This window comes from Diaphorina citri, unplaced genomic scaffold, assembly GCF_000475195.1.
Source record: "Diaphorina citri unplaced genomic scaffold, Diaci psyllid genome assembly version 1.1 scaffold204, whole genome shotgun sequence".
NCBI lineage: Eukaryota > Metazoa > Arthropoda > Insecta > Hemiptera > Psyllidae > Diaphorina > Diaphorina citri.
Genome location: NW_007377641.1, coordinates 1,487 through 22,140, shown reverse-complemented (window position 1 = coordinate 22,140; position 20,654 = coordinate 1,487). Strand labels below are relative to the sequence as shown.

The 20,654-nt window shown below is 33.2% G+C and overlaps 1 protein-coding gene and 1 long non-coding RNA gene across 2 annotated transcripts in view; one reads left to right on the top strand and one right to left on the bottom strand.

Annotated features, from left to right (window-relative positions):
* Window positions 1-3,126, top strand: part of LOC103505925 (headcase protein) — a 200,761-nt gene extending 197,635 nt beyond the window's left edge. Inside the window, exon 5 of the mRNA XM_008470296.3 lies at window positions 2,950-3,126. Coding sequence (XP_008468518.2) covers window positions 2,950-3,102 — 153 coding nt within the window. The 3' untranslated portion in view covers window positions 3,103-3,126. The remainder of the gene's footprint in view (window positions 1-2,949) is intronic.
* A 3,896-nt stretch (window positions 3,127-7,022) lies between these two features.
* On the bottom strand, window positions 7,023-16,506 carry LOC113466050. Its single transcript, XR_003390582.1, has 3 exons — window positions 16,300-16,506; window positions 13,300-13,464; window positions 7,023-7,093 (listed from the first exon to the last, which is right to left on the bottom strand). It is a non-coding gene; the product is annotated as an uncharacterized LOC113466050 (long non-coding RNA).
* Window positions 16,507-20,654: the final 4,148 nt, after the last annotated feature.

Below are 20,654 nucleotides of genomic sequence, written 5' to 3'. Positions count from 1 at the left end.
TTGTAGTGTGGACGCTGCTTTACCTACGAGTATGACGAAATACATATTCGACAATGTTATATCTTCTTGTTATAATGGCCACATGACGGATGTTGTGTTTTTGGTTCCTGGAAGAAGAGAAAAAGATATAAAAAGAAAATAAAAGAAGCAGAGAGCCTAAGAAAATTTAAATTAAAGGAAAAGAAAATTAAAAGCATGGGAATTTTTGCAATAAAAAAAATCCACATCTTATGCAATTTGAGAGGAAAGTGAAAATTTTACAAAGGAAAGCAAAGGAGACATTCATGGAGAGGATTTGAAGGGGCACAATGCTTCCGCTTAAAAAAAGAGCAATGGACTACTAGGGAAAATTTGGATAGTTGGATTTACACAGAAGATTTTCTACTAATAAAATTATGAGAGACTGACAAAGAGGAATTTTTTATCCACTCGCCCTCTCACCAATCTCATTAGCTCAGAGGTCGAAAGTTGGGCTCGTAACCCGGAGTTTGAACTAAAATTTGAAGCCACTGAGGTGGTAAGTGTGTACTTATACACGTACCTACAGGTAGTAAGAGTTTCTCGAAAAATTGTCTGAGAGAAAGCAAAAAAAGAAATAAAAATTGTACAGAACCTTTTCATTCAAAGAAAGAAGCGAAAAGAACCTTATTTCCTACTCACGGAGAAGAGTTTTATATTTCCTTGGCCATAAAATTTTATATGCGTTTCAAGTTTTAAAATAAGATTTAAAAAAGAATACCTAACAATTCTAATTATTATTGAAGATGAAAATAAAATGGGGACGAAGCACATCAAGAGGGATTTTTTCTTTAGAAAAGTGTTTAATTAAATTTTAAGGCATGAAAGAAAAACCACATGCTCTTCTCTAGTAGTAGTAAAGACAAAAACAAGAAAGGGGTTATAAAAACACATTCCTTACAAGTGTCAAGGAAGCTTGAAACAATCTCTTTGAACCCTTCACTAAAAAAAGAAAATTTTGGAAGTGTTCATTGAGGAAAGAAAATCTTTGTAATTATTTCGGGCATCTTTGGGAAATTCTTTTGAGGAAAGTCGAATTTTTGATGGCAAGACAAACGCCTTTCCCGTTAACCGGTGGTTACGAAAGTTTCTAAATGCTTTCTTCTGATCTTTTGACCCTTGAAATGTTTCACAAGTCAGTGACAGGCTGCGTCCAGCTGTGATGTGGATGAAATCCACAATCCAATCTTTAATTGAATAGAATTGAAAGTTTCGTGTTTCTCTCACTAAAAACTGAAAGATATAACAAAGAACTCACAGCTCCTCGAATATTTCCCTGCCAATATATATAGGTATGTATATATATATTTTTTTACTGATTATAATATTTTTGGCCCAAAAATGTACCTAAAAACAACTGTAAAACACAATGTAACTTCTATCTTAATAATCACAGAGGAATCTCCAAACCCATAATCAAGATGCAGGAGAAATCTAACCTCAATCCCCTACATTTCCCCTGATCCCCTACTCTAGTTTTGGTAGTAGGGGGTCAAGGGGAGGTTTCTTCGGACCTAGATTTTTGTCAAATAAAAATATATATTTGAAAAGAATAGCAGGTATTAAAAACGTCAAAAGATAAGTTTTATTATCTTGTTTCACAACCAGGACAAAATTTGTAACCATCTGCTCGGGATTCTTTGCCTGCGCTTCTCTGCTTTACAAGGATTCGCAAAAGAAAGAAATGATGAAATGTTGGAAATGATTGCACAACTTATTTCTTGTTTGGCATGGTTGTAAGATCGAGGGGATAATTATTTGTGACATAAATTGTTCATTTAGATCAGATTCTGTCGCCTCATTTCTTGCTGATGGATTAGTAGGGAACAGATTAGAACAGATTTTAGCTCGTGAAGACAGAAAGGAGATGATTTTCTCGTGTCTTATAATACCTAACCTACACTTTGTAAAATTGTGATAGAAAAATAGAATCACAGGGGATAATTATTTGTGACATAAATTGTTCATTTAGATCAGATTCTGTCGCCTCATTTCTTGCTGATGGATTAGTAGGGAACAGATTATTTGTAAAATTGTGATAGAAAAATAGAATAACACTATCTTAGAAATTTCATCACTAAAGCATGAAAAATCGTCTACAGTATATTTTCCACTAAACATTTAAAGTACCTAATCTTCATCACCCACAATTCGTGAAGACAGAAAGGAGATGATTTTCTCGTGTCTTATAATACCTAACCTACACTTTGTAAAATTGTGATAGAAAAATAGAATCACACTATCTTGGAAATTTCATCACTAAAGCATGAAAAATCGTCTACAATATATTTTCCACTAAACATTTAAAGTACCTAATCTTCATCACCCACAAAGAATCGTCTCATTTTCGTATAATATTGTTTCTAATTAAAAATATGACAGTGAAATAATATGAAACAACGTGAAATTTTATTACAAAACAAGGAGTTGCAGGAGTAGGGTATTCTCTTTATCTCAACGTTTGGGAGAACATCTTAAAATTCAAGGCATGAATTTGGGCCCAATGTTCAAACATTGTCAGGGGAATTCCACGCCTAATTAAAGGAAAATATTATGAAAACACAATATTCCTCAACGGTACTCGGTGCAGGTGATTTGTTTATTTTCTTCTCCTCTTCTTTTTAAGCCTTTTATGCCAAAAACGCCAAGTTGTGTGTAAAGAGTCATTGTTTGATATTACCTGTAATTTGTTGGAATGGCGTAATGTCGTTAGTAGGGAAATATTTGATGTGCGGGATTTGTCTATCGTGCTCCTTACTACACTACGTGTCAATTATTCAGTGCTGTTTAAATATTCTTTTCAGAACAGTTCTTTGTTTCAAACGGGCTACCAAACGACCGCCCGCCCTAGTGGGTTGAGTAGAGTCTTCAAAGAGTCAGTTTTATCATTTTATCATAATTAATTAATTGTTTTTTCTTGTCTGATTTCAGTGTAACAACTGCCAAAAATCTCTTGTCTCGTCATTCCAAAAGATGCCATTCTACAGTGACTACAGTCACCGCGTGTCTTGTCCACAATGTGGTGTACAAGACTTCCATTTCATCAAGTCTCTGGCTTTCTGTTTCGCGCGTGACATCCCATAACATAAGGACTCCGCAGCGACATACTCCTTGTTCCAAGGCTCAGTTGCTGCATCATCGGAATGGTACAAATCTGCTTCATCAGCATCCAGTTCCTCTGCTTCATCGCTCATTTCACCATCAGGACTATTGAGTTCTCCAACGTCACATGCTCTGTACTCACCCAGCACCTCTTTCACAGGTATTTATCAGAACAATTCCTTCTCACCGTTATCACCCAACTTAATCTCACCGACAAGATCTTCATTCTCACAATCTGACTCAGGAGCGTCCTTTCCATCTTCTTCATCAAACTCTTCACTTTCACCAAGATCTGGAATGACTCCAGAGAACAAATCAGTCACCATAGAGAAATTACTACACACCTTGTGGGATGACAATGAACTGCAGGACATCATGTTAACTATCAACCATCTTGGTTTGATCTAAGTTCCTTTGCATCTGCATCACCAGTGGAAACTACCTTCAGAAAGGTGAATTCTCAAATCAAAAACTTTCCTAGCACCCTATTCCGCAACAAAAAATCACGCTTACGCCATTTCCATCATCACAACAAATCATATACCTTCAATGGTTTAAGATTTGTAAATTACAAATTAAACAAAGCGCAAGTGTATTTTTTAACACCAAAACAGAGTCATCCTGATGACATTGAATGTACAAATTTCATGTTTTTTCTTCTTTAAAATATATATAAAATATTATATTTACTTAGATATTTTATTGCATAATTTTATTCAAATATTTAATGAAAAGATTCAGATTATTATATTACAAGCTATAGCTCATAAAGGTACCGTATACATAATGTTTTTATTTAACATTCACACTTCACTCTAACCAACAGTTTAGTCCATAATATTTATAGCATTATAGCTGTCTTATGAGAACTGTGAGTTTTATAAAAATATTAAATATTCTGCCTAAATGATTGAGCTATAATATTATGTTAACAATATAATTACCTTTTTTTTTCATTACACATTTTCCTTTACCTTTAGTTACATTTTCTCCGATTTAATTTTGATTTCTTTGTTCTTTACAGTCGTGTAATTCTTAAACACAGTAATATGAAAGTCATCAGCAAACTTTACAACAGAGGGGAAAACAGCCAAATCCCCAAGTATTGTTCTTGCAGTTATTTTCTTATAATAAATAATTGTTGTGTAAAATATTATCAGGGCATTCTCAGGGAATATAGTAATAGTTTATTTATATGCGACCTATTATTTCAATTATTTAACTTAAGTAGTAATAAATTTCCAATAATATCTACATTTTAATTATAATAATTATTTTAGCAATGCAAATTAAATGCACATCGATACTCAATTTTATGACCTACTAATAATATTAGTACTTAAATACAGTATAAATTTATTAAAGGTTGATAACGGAGACAAGTAGTGATTGGAAAAACAGAAATGTTCTTATCCACTTGTTTTCGATGATTTCCAAAGTCTACATGGCAAGGTCAACAAGGTCAATCCAATTGACGAATTATTCACCTTCATTAGTAAGAGAATAATGCATGTTGACCGATGAAGAAATTATTTCAATATCTTGTTTGTTTTCTGATGTCATTTGCTCAGATTTTTCCTATATGTTAGGATTACTTGCGGTACATACAACAGTTCTTTGTTTCAAACGGGCTACCAAACGACCGCCCGCCCTAGTGGGTTGAGTAGAGTCTTCAAAGAGTCAGTTTTATCATAATTGTTTTTTCTTGTCTGATTTCAGTGTAACAACTGCCAAAAATCTCTTGTCTCGTCATTCCAAAAGATGCCATTCTACAGTGACTACAGTCACCGCGTGTCTTGTCCACAATGTGGTGTACAAGACTTCCATTTCATCAAGTCTCTGGCTTTCTGTTTCGCGCGTGACATCCCATAACATAAGGACTCCGCAGCGACATACTCCTTGTTCCAAGGCTCAGTTGCTGCATCATCGGAATGGTACAAATCTGCTTCATCAGCATCCAGTTCCTCTGCTTCATCGCTCATTTCACCATCAGGACTATTGAGTTCTCCAACGTCACATGCTCTGTACTCACCCAGCACCTCTTTCACAGGTATTTATCAGAACAATTCCTTCTCACCGTTATCACCCAACTTAATCTCACCGACAAGATCTTCATTCTCACAATCTGACTCAGGAGCGTCCTTTCCATCTTCTTCATCAAACTCTTCACTTTCACCAAGATCTGGAATGACTCCAGAGAACAAATCAGTCACCATAGAGAAATTACTACACACCTTGTGGGATGACAATGAACTGCAGGACATCATGAATCAGAGTTAAATATTGAATTACATGTTTTATCTGTTTTTGACTTAAAAATATTGGCAGATTAAAGTCCCGAGTTTTTGGAGATTCCTAAAGATTTATCTTGGTATTTCAGCACCTATCTATCAGTAATAAAATGTTCTCGAAGGTTTTCAATTCGTACTTTTACTCGATTTTTCCCATGAAACATTAAATACAAATTCACATTGTAACATTATTACAAATTGTAGGAGTACAAATAATTCATTCATTCAAATATTTTATAAAGTTTACATTTTCGTTAATCAAATTATAATAAATTAAGGAGAAAATAAGGAAAAGTAATTATTACCTATTTATTACACAAGTGTAAATGTTTAATGATTTACGCCTGTAATTGTATTTTTTGGGTGTATCAAAAGGAGCGAATTATTGCATTAGAAAAGAATTATTAGAGCAAACAGCTAACATGTAGCTCGCACAACAAAACTACGAGCGTATTGTATTAATTTGTTTTTATTGTGCTATTGTGTATTAGGTATTATTTTTATTTAGAAAATCATAACAACGCCAGTCCATTACAAGAGTATTAAAGTCTTAATTTACCACATCGCCTGACAGTTTTATAGTTCAACTACTTCGTTAAAGGAGAAAATAAATGGATTTATAGTTTAAAACTCCTCTAATGCTGAACTTATGAGGTCGTTTGATTTATTTGGTCTGAAGGAAATTGAATCAAATCTATATCTTGGGCAACAAGGGTCCTAATGATTCAGGTTGTGAAGTTTTTAATTTACAGAAAAATATGAGTCCTTTAATTCTTAGGTAGGTATACAATGGTACATATGTTTTTTGGCTCAATCTAACTTGAAATCTATCTTTTTTTCATAATTTTTCTTTATCTTAGATTTTATCCTGGGTAGCAAAACAAATTGAAAAGTATCATTTCTTTTACATTCATTTAACTTTGTCGGATTCTTCTTCTTCTTCTTCTTCTTCCTTCTTCTTCTTCTTTTCTTTCTTTCTTTCTTTCTTTCTTCCTTCCTTCTCATTCACAGTATTGGTAACATTTTTCTTATAAGTTAATTTTTGTTTAACCTTTTTCAGAAAGGTCTACTGCATGAATATTGAATATCTAGATCTAGTAAGATTTTTTTGAATCTCTTTATCTCGTTATAACAAAGAATACTGCAAACTTGTAGCCAGGGACTGCATGCGTTAGTGAGGTCTATACACCAAATTTTAATTATTATTTTCCTTTTTATCAAACACATCATCAATGGTATGTTCATGCTTGTAAATCTTTGAGCATTGCTTTTCAACAAGTTCCCTGAGTCTGCAACACAAGTTTCAAATTGTTTTGTGAAGAAACGGGGAAAGGTTACCTAGCTTTCCCGAAAACTGCTGAGTCCCAGAAAGTGATAACAAACTGCAAAATAATGTAGGCAACAAAATCTATAAAATTCTAAGAAGATGTGTTTAATTATGATGTATGTTCATAATTGTTTATACGATCTACTTACCTACTTCACAAAAGAAATCAAATAGTAGCTCCATGGCTTCTACTTAAAGCTTTGTAGATGCTTTTAACTTCTCTCTTGTCATTTTCCGTCTCTGTCTTTACTTTATCATGTTCAGTAAATAAATAAGTATCGTTCATATCTCGGAATATATCATTGGGGTTATTTATGCATAGTGGAGAGGCCCAGGTTCCATCTTCAACCACATCCTGTAATTGTCAAACAATGCGAAATCAATCAATGAAACTTTTAATATTTTGGTGGGTATCTACACTCAATAGATTAAGAAGGTAACAAAATTTAATTCTCATTTAAATAAAAAAAGATGTAAAATTTGTAGCTGCAACAGCATTTTCTAAAGAGAGTAATATACTATCTTTTTAACAATAAATATCCGGATATTCAAAATATCAACATTTTTTATACATATAATATTATTTTATTTTTGGAATTAAATACAAAGTGTAAGTCATTAAATTTTTATACATAACCCACTTACTTATGTTAATACTTTTTGTAATTTGTTTAATTTGGTCAATCGTATTATGTTTAAAATTTTAACTTCTTTTTTGAGCTATCAAGATTCGAGTATTATTTTCAATATACCTATATTACCTATTCTACTCTAGAATTAAGAAGCTTCTACAGTCATTTGCTCTTTTTGTAATTTTTTAATACATAGAAACTGAAATTTGTACTTTTTTCTATTAGGTATTGGCATATTATACTATAGCAGTACATTTTCTTCATTATCTTCTTAATACTATCACTTCTAAATAAAATATATTCTTTTTGTAATTTTTTAATACATAGAAACTGAAATTTGTACTTTTTTCTATTAGGTATTGGCATATTATACTATAGCAGTACATTTTGTTCATTATCTTCTTAATACTATCACTTCTAAATAAAATATATTACGTATAGATACCTACACCTATGATTATTTTCATTTCACATTACATCTACAATATCCACATGTAATGTTGGTTGTTCAACAATATAACAATTTTATCTCTTTGTTATGACGATATAGAGTAGAAATAATTACATCTACAATATCCACATGTAATGTTGGTTGTTCAACAATATAACAATTTTATCTCTTTGTTATGACGATATAGAGTAGAAATAGCTTTATCGCTGATTTCAAACAATGCGAAATCAATCAATGAAACTTTTAATATTTTGGTGGGTATCTACACTCAATAGATTAAGAAGGTAACAAAATTTAATTTTGTAGGTATTATTTGTAAGTACTCTTTTACCTATTTTATAGTAGGTATTTTGCATAAAAATAATGTTACTATTAATTATAAGGTGTTATACATTTTTAATTCTAAAATTATTCAGTTCTTTTAATTACATGAATTAATTCAAACGAACGTACTTGTAGTTAATTATTATTTACAAGAGACATTTTTATGGGGAGAATCAGAGTGTGCATAAAAATAATGTTACTATTAATTATAAGGTGTTATACATTTTTAATTCTAAAATTATTCAGTTCTTTTAATTACATGAATTAATCCAAACGAACGTACTTGTAGTTTATTATTATTTACAAGAGACAATTTTATGGGGAGAATCAGAGTTAAATATTGAATTACATGTTTTATCTGTTTTTGACTTAAAAATATTGGTAAATTAAAGTCCCGAGTTTTTGGAGATTCCCAAAGATTTATCTTGGTATTTCAGCACCTATCTATCAGTAATAAAATGTTCTCGAAGGTCTTCAATTCGTACTTTTACTCGATCTCTTTTTTTTTTTTTTTTTTTTTTTTTTTTTTTTTTTTTTTAACAATAGTTCGGTTTTTATTACTTTTGTTTTTTTATGTTTTTATTATACATATTTTTTATTTTTATTTTATATAATTTTCCTTAGTTTCAATTTTATTTTCCTCTTTTGTTTGTTTGTTAAATTCAGTCACATTGTTTTGGAAAAGGTTTGTCTAATTGTATATTCCTTTAACAACCATCCCAATGTTGGTACATTCAAATTGTACAACTCTGGTATATCTTGGACAGCTCTTTTGACAATTTGACTCGACTTTAGCTCGCACTATATGTTTAAGAATAATTTTAAAGTGTGTTGTTATATTATTAATTTATTACATTACTTTAAAGTGAAGTATGTCATTATATTTCATTTTTGGAAAACATAATTATAAAAATACATTTTTAAATAATCTATTATTAAAAATAAATAGTCTTGTTGTTCTTCCTTCGTCCGTTCCCTTTCAATACCTCTTTGATAGTCTAGCAATAATATATAATACCTAATATTGTCCCTGTCCATTTGTTCATTGCAAAATGGGCAAATGGTGGGTTAGCAATACAAATCATTCCCCGATCTACAATCTGATGTGAAAGTGTTTGTTGATCTCAGAGTATGCTCAGGTGTTAGCTTCAAGCATGGTTCGGAAATAGAAACACTTTAAAATGATATTGTTTAGCCGGGACTTCATCTATTCTCAATTTTATGACGTAGCCCTTCTTGGATGTGGCACACAAGGGATTAAGAAGAGACCACCTTAACATAATAATGACGTTGCCATAACATTTTGGCACCGGACATATTTGTATCCTAATTATTGACAAAAAAATGAGATAATGAGGCCTGGTTGAAATCCCAGCTAAAAGTTGCGGAAGAAAAGCCGGATATGACCTTAGCAGTTGAAAGGCTTTCTCTCACATGCAAAGTAATAATAAAAAGATATGAGAGGAGATACTTTTATCTCATCCAAGTTCAGGAGACATGAATAAAAAGTTCTGCAGAATAATGGAATCGAAGGAAGAAAATGTGATAACATCAGCGAAAGAAAATGAAAGTCAAAAGCATAGGCGTACCTTACCTAAAACACAAGTAAGTTTCATTTTTCATGAATTTGTTGAAATTTCACGCTCTGCCAAATGAAGTTCTCTCAGGTAAGTACCTATTGAGTAACCACGGACAACGTTGCTTAACTTCAATGATCCGGGAATTAGTATATTAGAAAAGGACCACATGAGCTACTGTGGGTTAAGACGAGACAATAAGAAAAACTGAATAACTGTATAATAAATGCATAAATCAAACTGCAAAGCATACAAGCAAGGGAGACAACATAACAAGAATAAAAACTAACATAATAAGTAATATAAAAAAGTCAAAAGAAAATTAAATTTCAGAATATGTACTAGTCTACAGTGTGTCTTATAAACTATGGGGGGAATTGGACTTTTCCTTATAAAATTCGGTGGAGGAGTCAAAAAGAAAAGAAGTCAATAATCAATAAATGATTGTACAATGTACACTCAAAGGGGTTGAATTTAAAACTTAAAGATTCTTGTGTCTACGGATGTGAAATCGATCTTAGACCAAAAGCTATGGTTTTCTTATTCTTCATCTTCTTCTCCACCTCCTTTCTCTTCTTTTGCTCCTCCAACCTACGTACCTACAATACCTTCATGTACATTTTCTCCTATTAAATAAAGGGATTCGAAACGAAATTTGAAAAGCAGATGCGTAAAAGAAATTTTGGGTGTGTTTTGTCTGCGGGAGAGAAAAAATTGTACCTTCTGCGTTAAGAAAAATCAATGGACCAATCATGTTGGCTGAAGAGAAATTTGAAAATTTTCGGGGCGTGGAAAAAAATTTCATTTATGTGACGAGCAAAAAAGTCTGCTCTGTTTTCAGAGCGCATATCAATTTTATCACCATCCGCCCTTATGCTTTTCCTGCTCTAAAAAATGCGGGGACTATTTGTCAAATTTTTAACACTACGGAGCAGGGGGGGGGGAAATCACATTAAATGCTTTTAGATTGGCACATAATTTAATCATATCTCGAGGTGACATATTGCAAAATGAGGGTGTCAAAAATTCTTTCTGCCCTTCTACATTCGAATGAATTGTGAAATGTAATTGTATGTAACTATCAATATTAATTGTGAGGACCAGTTGTTCCTAACCTTGTTTACGACATAATTCATTTCATAATTCACGGGCGATTCTTCATAATGATTTTACACACCTATTCCTGCCTACAATGAGTACATCTACATACCTAGGCATAGTAGCAAAAATACACCTACTCGTATCACATTGCTTACAGGCTTACACCAAAGTGACTGCTGATTAGTTACTCACATAAGAGTCAATAAGTAGTAGAAGCATTTTGGTTTTGAAGCCAAACCAAACCATTTTTTTTTTTTTTTTTTTTTTTTTTTTTTTCTAATAATTTTCAAAGAAAAAAATGAATAAAACATTCATATGGAATTAGGTGGGGGAAGAAAATTTAATCAAGAGGTTAAAAAAAGAATAGCAAGGGAAATCATATTGCGCGACGGCTCATGTGGTGTTTTCACATAGAAAGCCATAGAATTAGTCTTTTACAGCTACCTGTAAGTAAATAAATAGTGATTAAAAAAAAAATCTTATGGTGGATTTCACCAATGAAAGAATGAGAGATTTCACTGATGGGAGAATTTTGCATCAAAAAATGAGTTTTTAACGAACCAAAAAGGAGTTTTAAAAACTCCTGTTTGGACCATTGAAAACTCCTTTTTGATCATTAAAATTTTTGAAATTATTAGTGAAATCTTTGATTAAGTCACTGGTGAAACCCACCATTAATGGATGTGCTAAATGTAAAAGTGTAAAATAATAGTAAAATAGTTACACATTTCATATCAATACAAAAATCCTCTACTTGCTGATAAAAGAAAAAAAAAATGTTTAAAAAAATGGAAATTATCACACGCCGCCATTGCAAAAAAAGATAACAGTATAATATATGAAAACAGAAATTCAGAATTAGTTTTCTCTCGTTTCTCATTCCACCCAAATAGTGCAACATATTCAAGATCTTTTACATAATATTCTACAGTAGGTTTGGTTTGAACTTTTATTAAAATTCGTCCAACAGACTTTTTTGGATTTTTCGTCTGGGTTGGATTGGGGCACTTTGGTCATTTCATCTTTTACCAAATGGAATTTTCTTCAAAGTTATAGAGGACAGAGATACAGCGGAACATCGATGTATGTTGTGGTGTCAAAAATTTTCGAAATTCAAATTGCAAAATTGCCCACGTAAGTATCTTTCCTCGATTCGACTGTTACTAGTTCCCTAAAAACTGAAAGGAGTAGTTTCATCCAGACTGTCTTATTCAGACAAAGGTTGGTTACAGAAAGGAAAAAGTGGTACATACCGACTATTAGTTCCAACCTTCAACTCCTTATTTTTGTATTGTTTTGTACAACGCTTATGGTACCTGTGTCCTTATTTTTGTTTGATAGGGCTCTATCATCAGATCATCACTGTATAGGTAGGTAACTGCTAAGGTGTTTAGTGATCTCTATCTATTGGTCAACTTGTCTCTTCTGGACATCTTATTGGTCAGCGTAAATTCTTGCTCCAACAGATTCCAAAGATTGACTCACAGGTTTCCAAGACTTACCCCATTGATGTCGACATCAAATGCACGAAAGTGTAAAGAATGGGGGGGGGAAATCACATTAAATGCTTTTAGATTGGCACATAATTTAATCATATCTCGAGGTGACATATTGCAAAATGAGGGTGTCAAATATTCTTTCTGCCCTTCTACATTCGAATGAATTGTGAAATGTAATTGTAACTATCAATATTAATTGTATAGCTGAGGACTAGTTGTTCCTAACCTTGTTTACGACATAATTCATTTCATAATTCACGGGCGATTCTCCATAATGATTTTACACACCTATTCCTGCCTACAACGAGTACATCTACATACCTAGGCATAGTAGCAAAAATACGCCTACTCGTATCACATTGCTTACACCAAAGTGACTGCTGATTAGTCACTCACATAAGAGTCAATAGTAGAAGCATTTTGGTTTTGAAGCCAAACCGAATATTCTACAGTAGGTTTGAACTTTTATTAAAATTCGTCTAACAGACTTTTTTGGATTTTTCGTCTGGGTTGGATACACAAGACTTTGGTCATTTTTATTAAAGAATAATACATACACTAAGACCTTGCTTAACTAAAAAAAAGCGGAACATCGATGTATGTTGTTGTGGTGTCAAAAATTTTCGAAGTTCAAATTGCAAAATTGCCCACGCAAGTATCTTTCCTCGATTCGACTGTTACTAGGTAGTTCCCTGAAAAACTGAAAGGAGTAGTTTTACCCAGACTGTCTTATTCAGACAAAGGTTGGTTACAGAAAGGAAAAAGTGGTACATACCGACTATTGGTTCCAACCTTCCAACTCCTTATTTTTGTTTCATAGGGCTCTATCATCAGATCATCACCTTATAGGTAACTGCTAAGGTGTTTAGTGATCTCTATCTATTGGTCAACTTGTCTCTTCTGGACATCTTATTGGTCAGCTTGAATTCTTGCTCCAACAGATTCCAAAGATTGACTCACAGGTTTCCAAAACTTACCCCATTGATGTCGACATCAAATGCACGAAAGTGTAAAGAATAAAATTACACTCCAAGGAAAAGAAGGGGTTTTGATTTTTCACAAGACCCCCCACTTACTCCCTCCTTTTTCCTTTTGAAAAATCTTCGGGTTTTTATGTGGTCAATTGGGTGTGAAATGATCACCTGAAAATTGAGTAATATTTTACACAAGAAAGAAATATACAAAAAGGAAAGGAAGGGGTTGTGGAAGAGTTAAATCTTGGGAAGGAGAGGGGTTTGAAAAATGAAATATTACAAAATCGAGAGTTGCCTCAAGAAAAGAAGGGAGAAATCTGTATAAATTGCTTTCGTTTTTTCTTTTTTTCTATGTGCCCCACAAGGTTTGTGAACTATTGGTTGGAATGTTGGATGTTGGATAGCTTGTCATATTATTGCATTATTTTTCACTGATTTGTTTCGCTCTTTGAAAGATTGCCTCAATTATCGAGGTAACTATCTGTTTTTATTTTCATTTTATTATGACAGCTTCAGCTATGAATGAGCAATGGATTTGAACCTAGGCAGGGCTAGGTAGAAACTGATCTCTATAAAAGGTGTTCTACGGCTTTTTCTCCTTACAATACTGTGCGAACCATCTCTCCAAAAGTTATTGAACTAAATGATGCCTTAACTCAGAGCTAAATTAGAAACTCATCCATTCAACTATCCGAACCTTTTGCTAAGCAATGTGCTGTTACAAGGCACTAGAAGTCAAAGTCAAAATAGCATTTCCCCCTTCCACAATCTCCCCTTTAGCATGGAACATAATTGCAAATTTTTATGATTTTTTTGAGAGCAAAAATCTGTCAAGAAGCCGAAGAAATAACTTTTCCATTATTATATTGGGAAATCAAATTTGGCAAAATATGCTGAAAAAATATATCTCATTTCGGGGTAGAAAACCTCGTTGAATATGCATGTTGAGTGCACATGTTTGCCAGTACAAGTTAAATGTTTACAATAAGTTTAGTATAATAACAAAATATTTTGTATAAGAAGTAAGAAGTTGAGCGTTATATTCTCATTGGATTTTCAATTTTCTTCAATAAATGACATTCATATTCAACGGAGTATGCATATGTATGAGTTTACTTACGGCTTTGAAAAGTCGCGGCCCGGCACGGCGCTCAGACAATTTAGACCTTGTTAAAGGGGTAGTATTAAAAAAAAAAAAAAAAAAAAAAAAAAAAAACAAAACAAAACAAAAGCTCAAGTACCTAGGTATTTATTTACTGAACCTATGAATTCTATGAACCTTTCTCTGGTGTAAAAAATTAAAATTCAGTGTATAATAATAATACATTATAATATTATTTTAGAACGATTTTATTTCTTTTTTATATGTTTTTACTTCAAATACCTAGATTAGATTTTCTAAAATCATTTAGGAAGATACCACTGATTTTTTTTTTTTTTTTTTTTTTTTTTTTTTTTTTTTTTTTTAACAATAGTTCGGTTTTTATTACTTTTGTTTTTTTATGTTTTTATTATACATATTTTTTATTTTTATTTTATATAATTTTCCTTAGTTTCAATTTTATTTTCCTCTTTTGTTTGTTTGTTAAATTCAGTCACATTGTTTTGGAAAAGGTTTGTCTAATTGTATATTCCTTTAACAACCATCCCAATGTTGGTACATTCAAATTGTACAACTCTGGTATATCTTGGACAGCTCTTTTGACAATTTGACTCGACTTTAGCTCGCACTATATGTTTAAGAATAATTTTAAAGTGTGTTGTTATATTATTAATTTATTACATTACTTTAAAGTGAAGTATGTCATTATATTTCATTTTTGGAAAACATAATTATAAAAATACATTTTTAAATAATCTATTATTAAAAATAAATAGTCTTGTTGTTCTTCCTTCGTCACGTTCCCTTTCAATACCTCTTTGATAGTCTAGCAATAATTGTCCCTGTCCATTTGTTCATTGCAAAATAATTTCATTTTTGGAAAACATAATTATAAAAATACATTTTTAAATAATCTATTATTAAAAATAAATAGTCTTGTTGTTCTTCCTTCGTCCGTTCCCTTTCAATACCTCTTTGATAGTCTAGCAATAATATATAATACCTAATATTGTCCCTGTCCATTTGTTCATTGCAAAATGGGCAAATGGTCTGAACCGTATCTCGTCAGACTGAACCGTATCTCGTCAGACTGAACCGTATCTCGTCAGACTGAACCGTATCTCGTCAATCGACGCGACACGACGGCCGGTCGACTATGTTTGGACACAACTTCAGTACTATGTCGAAGAGTTTGACCCCCGGGGGAACACATCCTAAACAGATAAGGTTCGCTCTTGGCACGGCTGGCTTTCTCCAATCCCGTCCTCCTTTTCACTTTGATTTCAAACGATGAGACAGAACAATTGTTAACAGTTCCCTCCATCAAGTAAACAAATATGGGACCTCCTCACTTCCCCAAAAAAAAAAAAATCAAGAAAAGATTTTTTTCATACGGTCTAACCGTAAGTTAAATCGTTTATATGAACGTGGAACTGTGTATAATTGAATCTTCCCAGGGAGAAACTAAGTGATTAGTGGAAGAACTCATTGAAAAGAACCCTCTGCCATTAAGAAAGCTAGAAAAGATCAGAAAAACAATGAAATGCTGAATTCTGACGGAGCCCTGTCTGGCCAAAAATAAAATACACACAAAAATAAAATAAATCAGGATAAAACCTATTACACATACGCTGTGTGCATTGCCGAGAACAAAACATTATGTTTGTATTGTATCCAAATCCAATGCAGCTTTTCCATTGGAAAACTCTCAGGTGACCGTCTAGCCTTAAGCCTAATTTTATGCCTTTTTTCCTGGGAAATCCGATTTTCATTTTTTTTATTATTATTTTTTTTAATTTATTTATTTAGTTCTTTTTTATGAAAAGGTTTAAAGTTTTTACTGTCATTGTGCTGATTGGAAGGAGGAGACATTGAAAGAGGGACAGTAAAACTATACGTACCTGATATGGGACCTCCTCATTTCCCTTGGCTTGCCTTGGAGGTTAGTAATAAAATAGCTACCTACTGGTTATTCAGATATTCAGCAATTCTGATGAATGGGTCTAGCGATCTTGAAGTAGATAACTTTTGGAAATTTGGACAAGAATGAAACAATAATAACGGTATAAATTTTCTCAATTTTGTAAAGAACTGGGTATGTATTACTAATTTTGATGAATAAATAATCTTTGGATATTGAAACTGGCTAGAATACGAAAATTTAAGAATTTAATACGTCTGATAGTCTGGCGCAACCAATAATTTAGGCTGTGTAGGTACACCTAAGGTGTTATCGTCCCGAAAGTGAAGAGAGAAGGAAGACTGGATAGGAGAAAGCCAGGCTTTCGGAGAACGAACTTTATCTGTTTACGATAAAATCAGCCTTGCGTGGGAATCGAAAACGTGTATTCCTGATCTGAATGGTTTACAGTCCACGAATACTTGTGGCCATGATAATTGGACTCTTGACCAACTGATGCTCGGCCGTGCAACGATGACGTTGCTTGACTACAACAGTCCGGCTTTCAGAATCTGATGTTGGCAGGACGTTTATCTTGTGCTGCAGCTTGGTGTAGTCGACGGCTGGTGATCGATGTGAATTTATTGTGAATCGACGTCGATTGACTATATTTGGACACACCTTTAGAATTAGATAAGCTCCAATTTGAGATCCCTCAATATTAGGTAGGTTACTGGATAATCCAAAATGCGGAACACAGTACCTACTGTACCTAGGTAATTTCTGCTTTCTGCGAATGCAAAAGAGAAAATGTACAGGGAATTCGTATAACACAAAACACAGTAGGTATCTACCTACATATTATTGAGATTAGATTTATACACTTAGGATTAGGGATTGTTACGGCACAGGCTACAAAGCTCCAGGTCACAAATGTAATTTATAAAAATGCTCTCTCCCGTTTTTTCCCTCATTCCATCAGATTTTTTGATTTTCATTTTTTTTTTTTATATATATAATATTTATTTAGTTCTTTTTTATGAAAAGGTTTAAAGTTTATACTGTCATTGTGCTGATTGGAAGGAGGAGACATTGAAAGAGGGACAGTAAACTATACGTACCTGATATGGGACCTCCTCATTTCCCTTGGCTTGCCTTGGAGGTTAGTAATAAAATAGTTACTGGTAATTCAGATATTTAGCAATTCGAATGAATGGGTCTAGCGATCTTGAAGTAGATAACTTTTGCGCTGGCTTCTAATAATATCCTGTCTTAGACGATAAGACTTCCGTTGTTACAGTTCTCTCTATGAAGTGCATGATGTAAGTAAACAACTAAGTAAATATGGGACCTTTCCTCAGACTGGTACACACGCTACGATTTTTTCTTAGAAATCGTTAATTTGAACGTGACACTTTGTAAAATTTCCGTACTATGTACTGGACAAAATTCAGTGGTTGAGTGGGAGAACTCCCTCAAAAGAACCCTGCCATTAAGAAAGCTAGAAAAGGCCAGAACCCTTCAGTATTTTGATGGAGCCCTGTCTGGCCAAAAATAAAATACACACAAAAATAAAATAAATCAGGATAAAACCTATTACACATAGGTACCTACGCTGTGTGCATTGCCGAGAACAAAAATTTTCAAAAAAAAGTTCAATTTTTGGACACTTTTTAATGATCCCTCATTACACGGGGAGTATTTTAAGATAGGAAATTTTTGGTCGAAAATTGGCCGCCGTAGGCGGTCAATTTTGGACTTGGAAAATTTTTCAAAAAAAAAAGTTCAATTTTTGGACACTTTTTAATGATCCCTCATTACACGGGGAGTATTTTAAGATGGGAAATTTTTGGTCGAAAATCGGCCGCCGTAGGCGGCTCAGGCTCGGGACTTAGAAAATTTTTTATAATTTATTTTTTTTTTTTTTTTCAAATACGTATTCCGCAAATGTAATAGAAAGTCGTGTGATGTTCACACCAGATTTTTTAAAAAATTCATATGGAATTAGGGGGGGGAAGAAAATTTAATCAAGAGGTTAAAAAAAGAATAGCAAGGGAAATCATATTGCGCGACGGCTCATGTGGTGTTTTCACATAGAAAGCCATAGAATTAGTCTTTTACAGCTACCTGTAAGTAAATAAATAGTGATTAAAAAAAAAATCTTATGGTGGATTTCACCAATGAAAGAATGAGAGATTTCACTGATGGGAGAATTTTGCATCAAAAAATGAGTTTTTAACGAACCAAAAAGGAGTTTTAAAAACTCCTGTTTGGACCATTGAAAACTCCTTTTTGATCATTAAAATTTTTGAAATTATTAGTGAAATCTTTGATTAAGTCATTGGTGAAACCCACCATTAATGGATGTGCTAAATGTAAAAGTGTAAAATAATAGTAAAATAGTTACACATTTCATATCAATACAAAAATCCTCTACTTGCTGATAAAAGAAAAAAAAAATGTTTAAAAAAATGGAAATTATCACACGCCGCCATTGCAAAAAAAGATAACAGTATAATATATGAAAACAGAAATTCAGAATTAGTTTTCTCTCGTTTCTCATTCCACCCAAATAGTGCAACATATTCAAGATCTTTTACATAATATTCTACAGTAGGTTTGGTTTGAACTTTTATTAAAATTCGTCCAACAGACTTTTTTGGATTTTTCGTCTGGGTTGGATTGGGGCACTTTGGTCATTTCATCTTTTACCAAATGGAATTTTCTTCAAAGTTATAGAGGACAGAGATACAGCGGAACATCGATGTATGTTGTGGTGTCAAAAATTTTCGAAATTCAAATTGCAAAATTGCCCACGTAAGTATCTTTCCTCGATTCGACTGTTACTAGTTCCCTAAAAACTGAAAGGAGTAGTTTCATCCAGACTGTCTTATTCAGACAAAGGTTGGTTACAGAAAGGAAAAAGTGGTACATACCGACTATTAGTTCCAACCTTCAACTCCTTATTTTTGTATTGTTTTGTACAACGCTTATGGTACCTGTGTCCTTATTTTTGTTTGATAGGGCTCTATCATCAGATCATCACTGTATAGGTAGGTAACTGCTAAGGTGTTTAGTGATCTCTATCTATTGGTCAACTTGTCTCTTCTGGACATCTTATTGGTCAGCGTAAATTCTTGCTCCAACAGATTCCAAAGATTGACTCACAGGTTTCCAAAACTTACCCCATTGATGTCGACATCAAATGCACGAAAGTGTAAAGAATGAAATTACACTCCAAGGAAAAGAAGGGGTTTTGATTTTTCACAAGACCCCCCACTTACTCCCTCCTTTTTCCTTTTGAAAAATCTTCGGGTTTTTATGTGGTCAATTGGGTGTGAAATGATCACCTGAAAATTGAGTAATATTTTACACAAGAAAGAAATATACAAAAAGGGGTTGTGGAAGAGTTAAAACTTGGGAAGGAGAGGGGTTTGAAAAATGAAATATTACAAAATCGAGAGTTGCCTCAAGAATAGAAGGGAGAAATCTGTATAAATTGCTTTCGTTTTTTCTCTTTTTCTATGTGCCCCACAAGGTTTGTGAACTATTGGTTGGATGTTCCTATGTGCTTGTCATATTATTGCATTATTTTTCACTGATTTGTTTCGCTCTTTGAAAGATTGCCTCAATTATCGAGGTAACTACTATCTGTTTTTATTTTCATTTTATTATGACAGCTTCAGCTATGAATGAGCAATGGATTTGAACCTAGGCAGGGCTAGATAGAAACTGATCTCTATAAAAGGTGTTCTACGGCTTTTTCTCCTTAGAATACTGTGCGAACCATCTCTCCAAAAGCTATTGAACTAAATGATGCCTTAACTCAGGGCTAAATTAGAAACCCATCCATTCAACTATCCGAACCATTTGCTAAGAGGGCTAGGTAGAAACTGATCTCTATAAAAGGTGTTCTACGGCTTTTTCTCCTTACAATACTGTGCGAACCATCTCTCCAAAAGTTATCGAACTAAATGATGCCTTAATTCAGGGCTAAATTAGAAACCCATCCATTCAACTATCCGAACCTTTTGCTAAATTTCTCCTATCCTGTCTTCCTTCTCTCTTCGATTTCGGAACGATAAGACCATAGCAGTTACAGTTCCCTCTGTCAAACCTCTTTTTTTTTAAAAAAAAAGGGTAGTATCACATCCAGCCTGGACAGGCGGGAACGCCAAGAGTTCGAATCGACGTCAATGTTTATCTTACCGCTATAGATGTATAGGTACCCCCGTACGTGCTAATATCAAACTATGAGTATGTTCGGAAAAGCAAACAAACCTATTATGTGATAAATAATAGCCTGGAGCAGTAGGGAAAGCCATGTTGTACATTGCAGTATTACGCCACCTCACC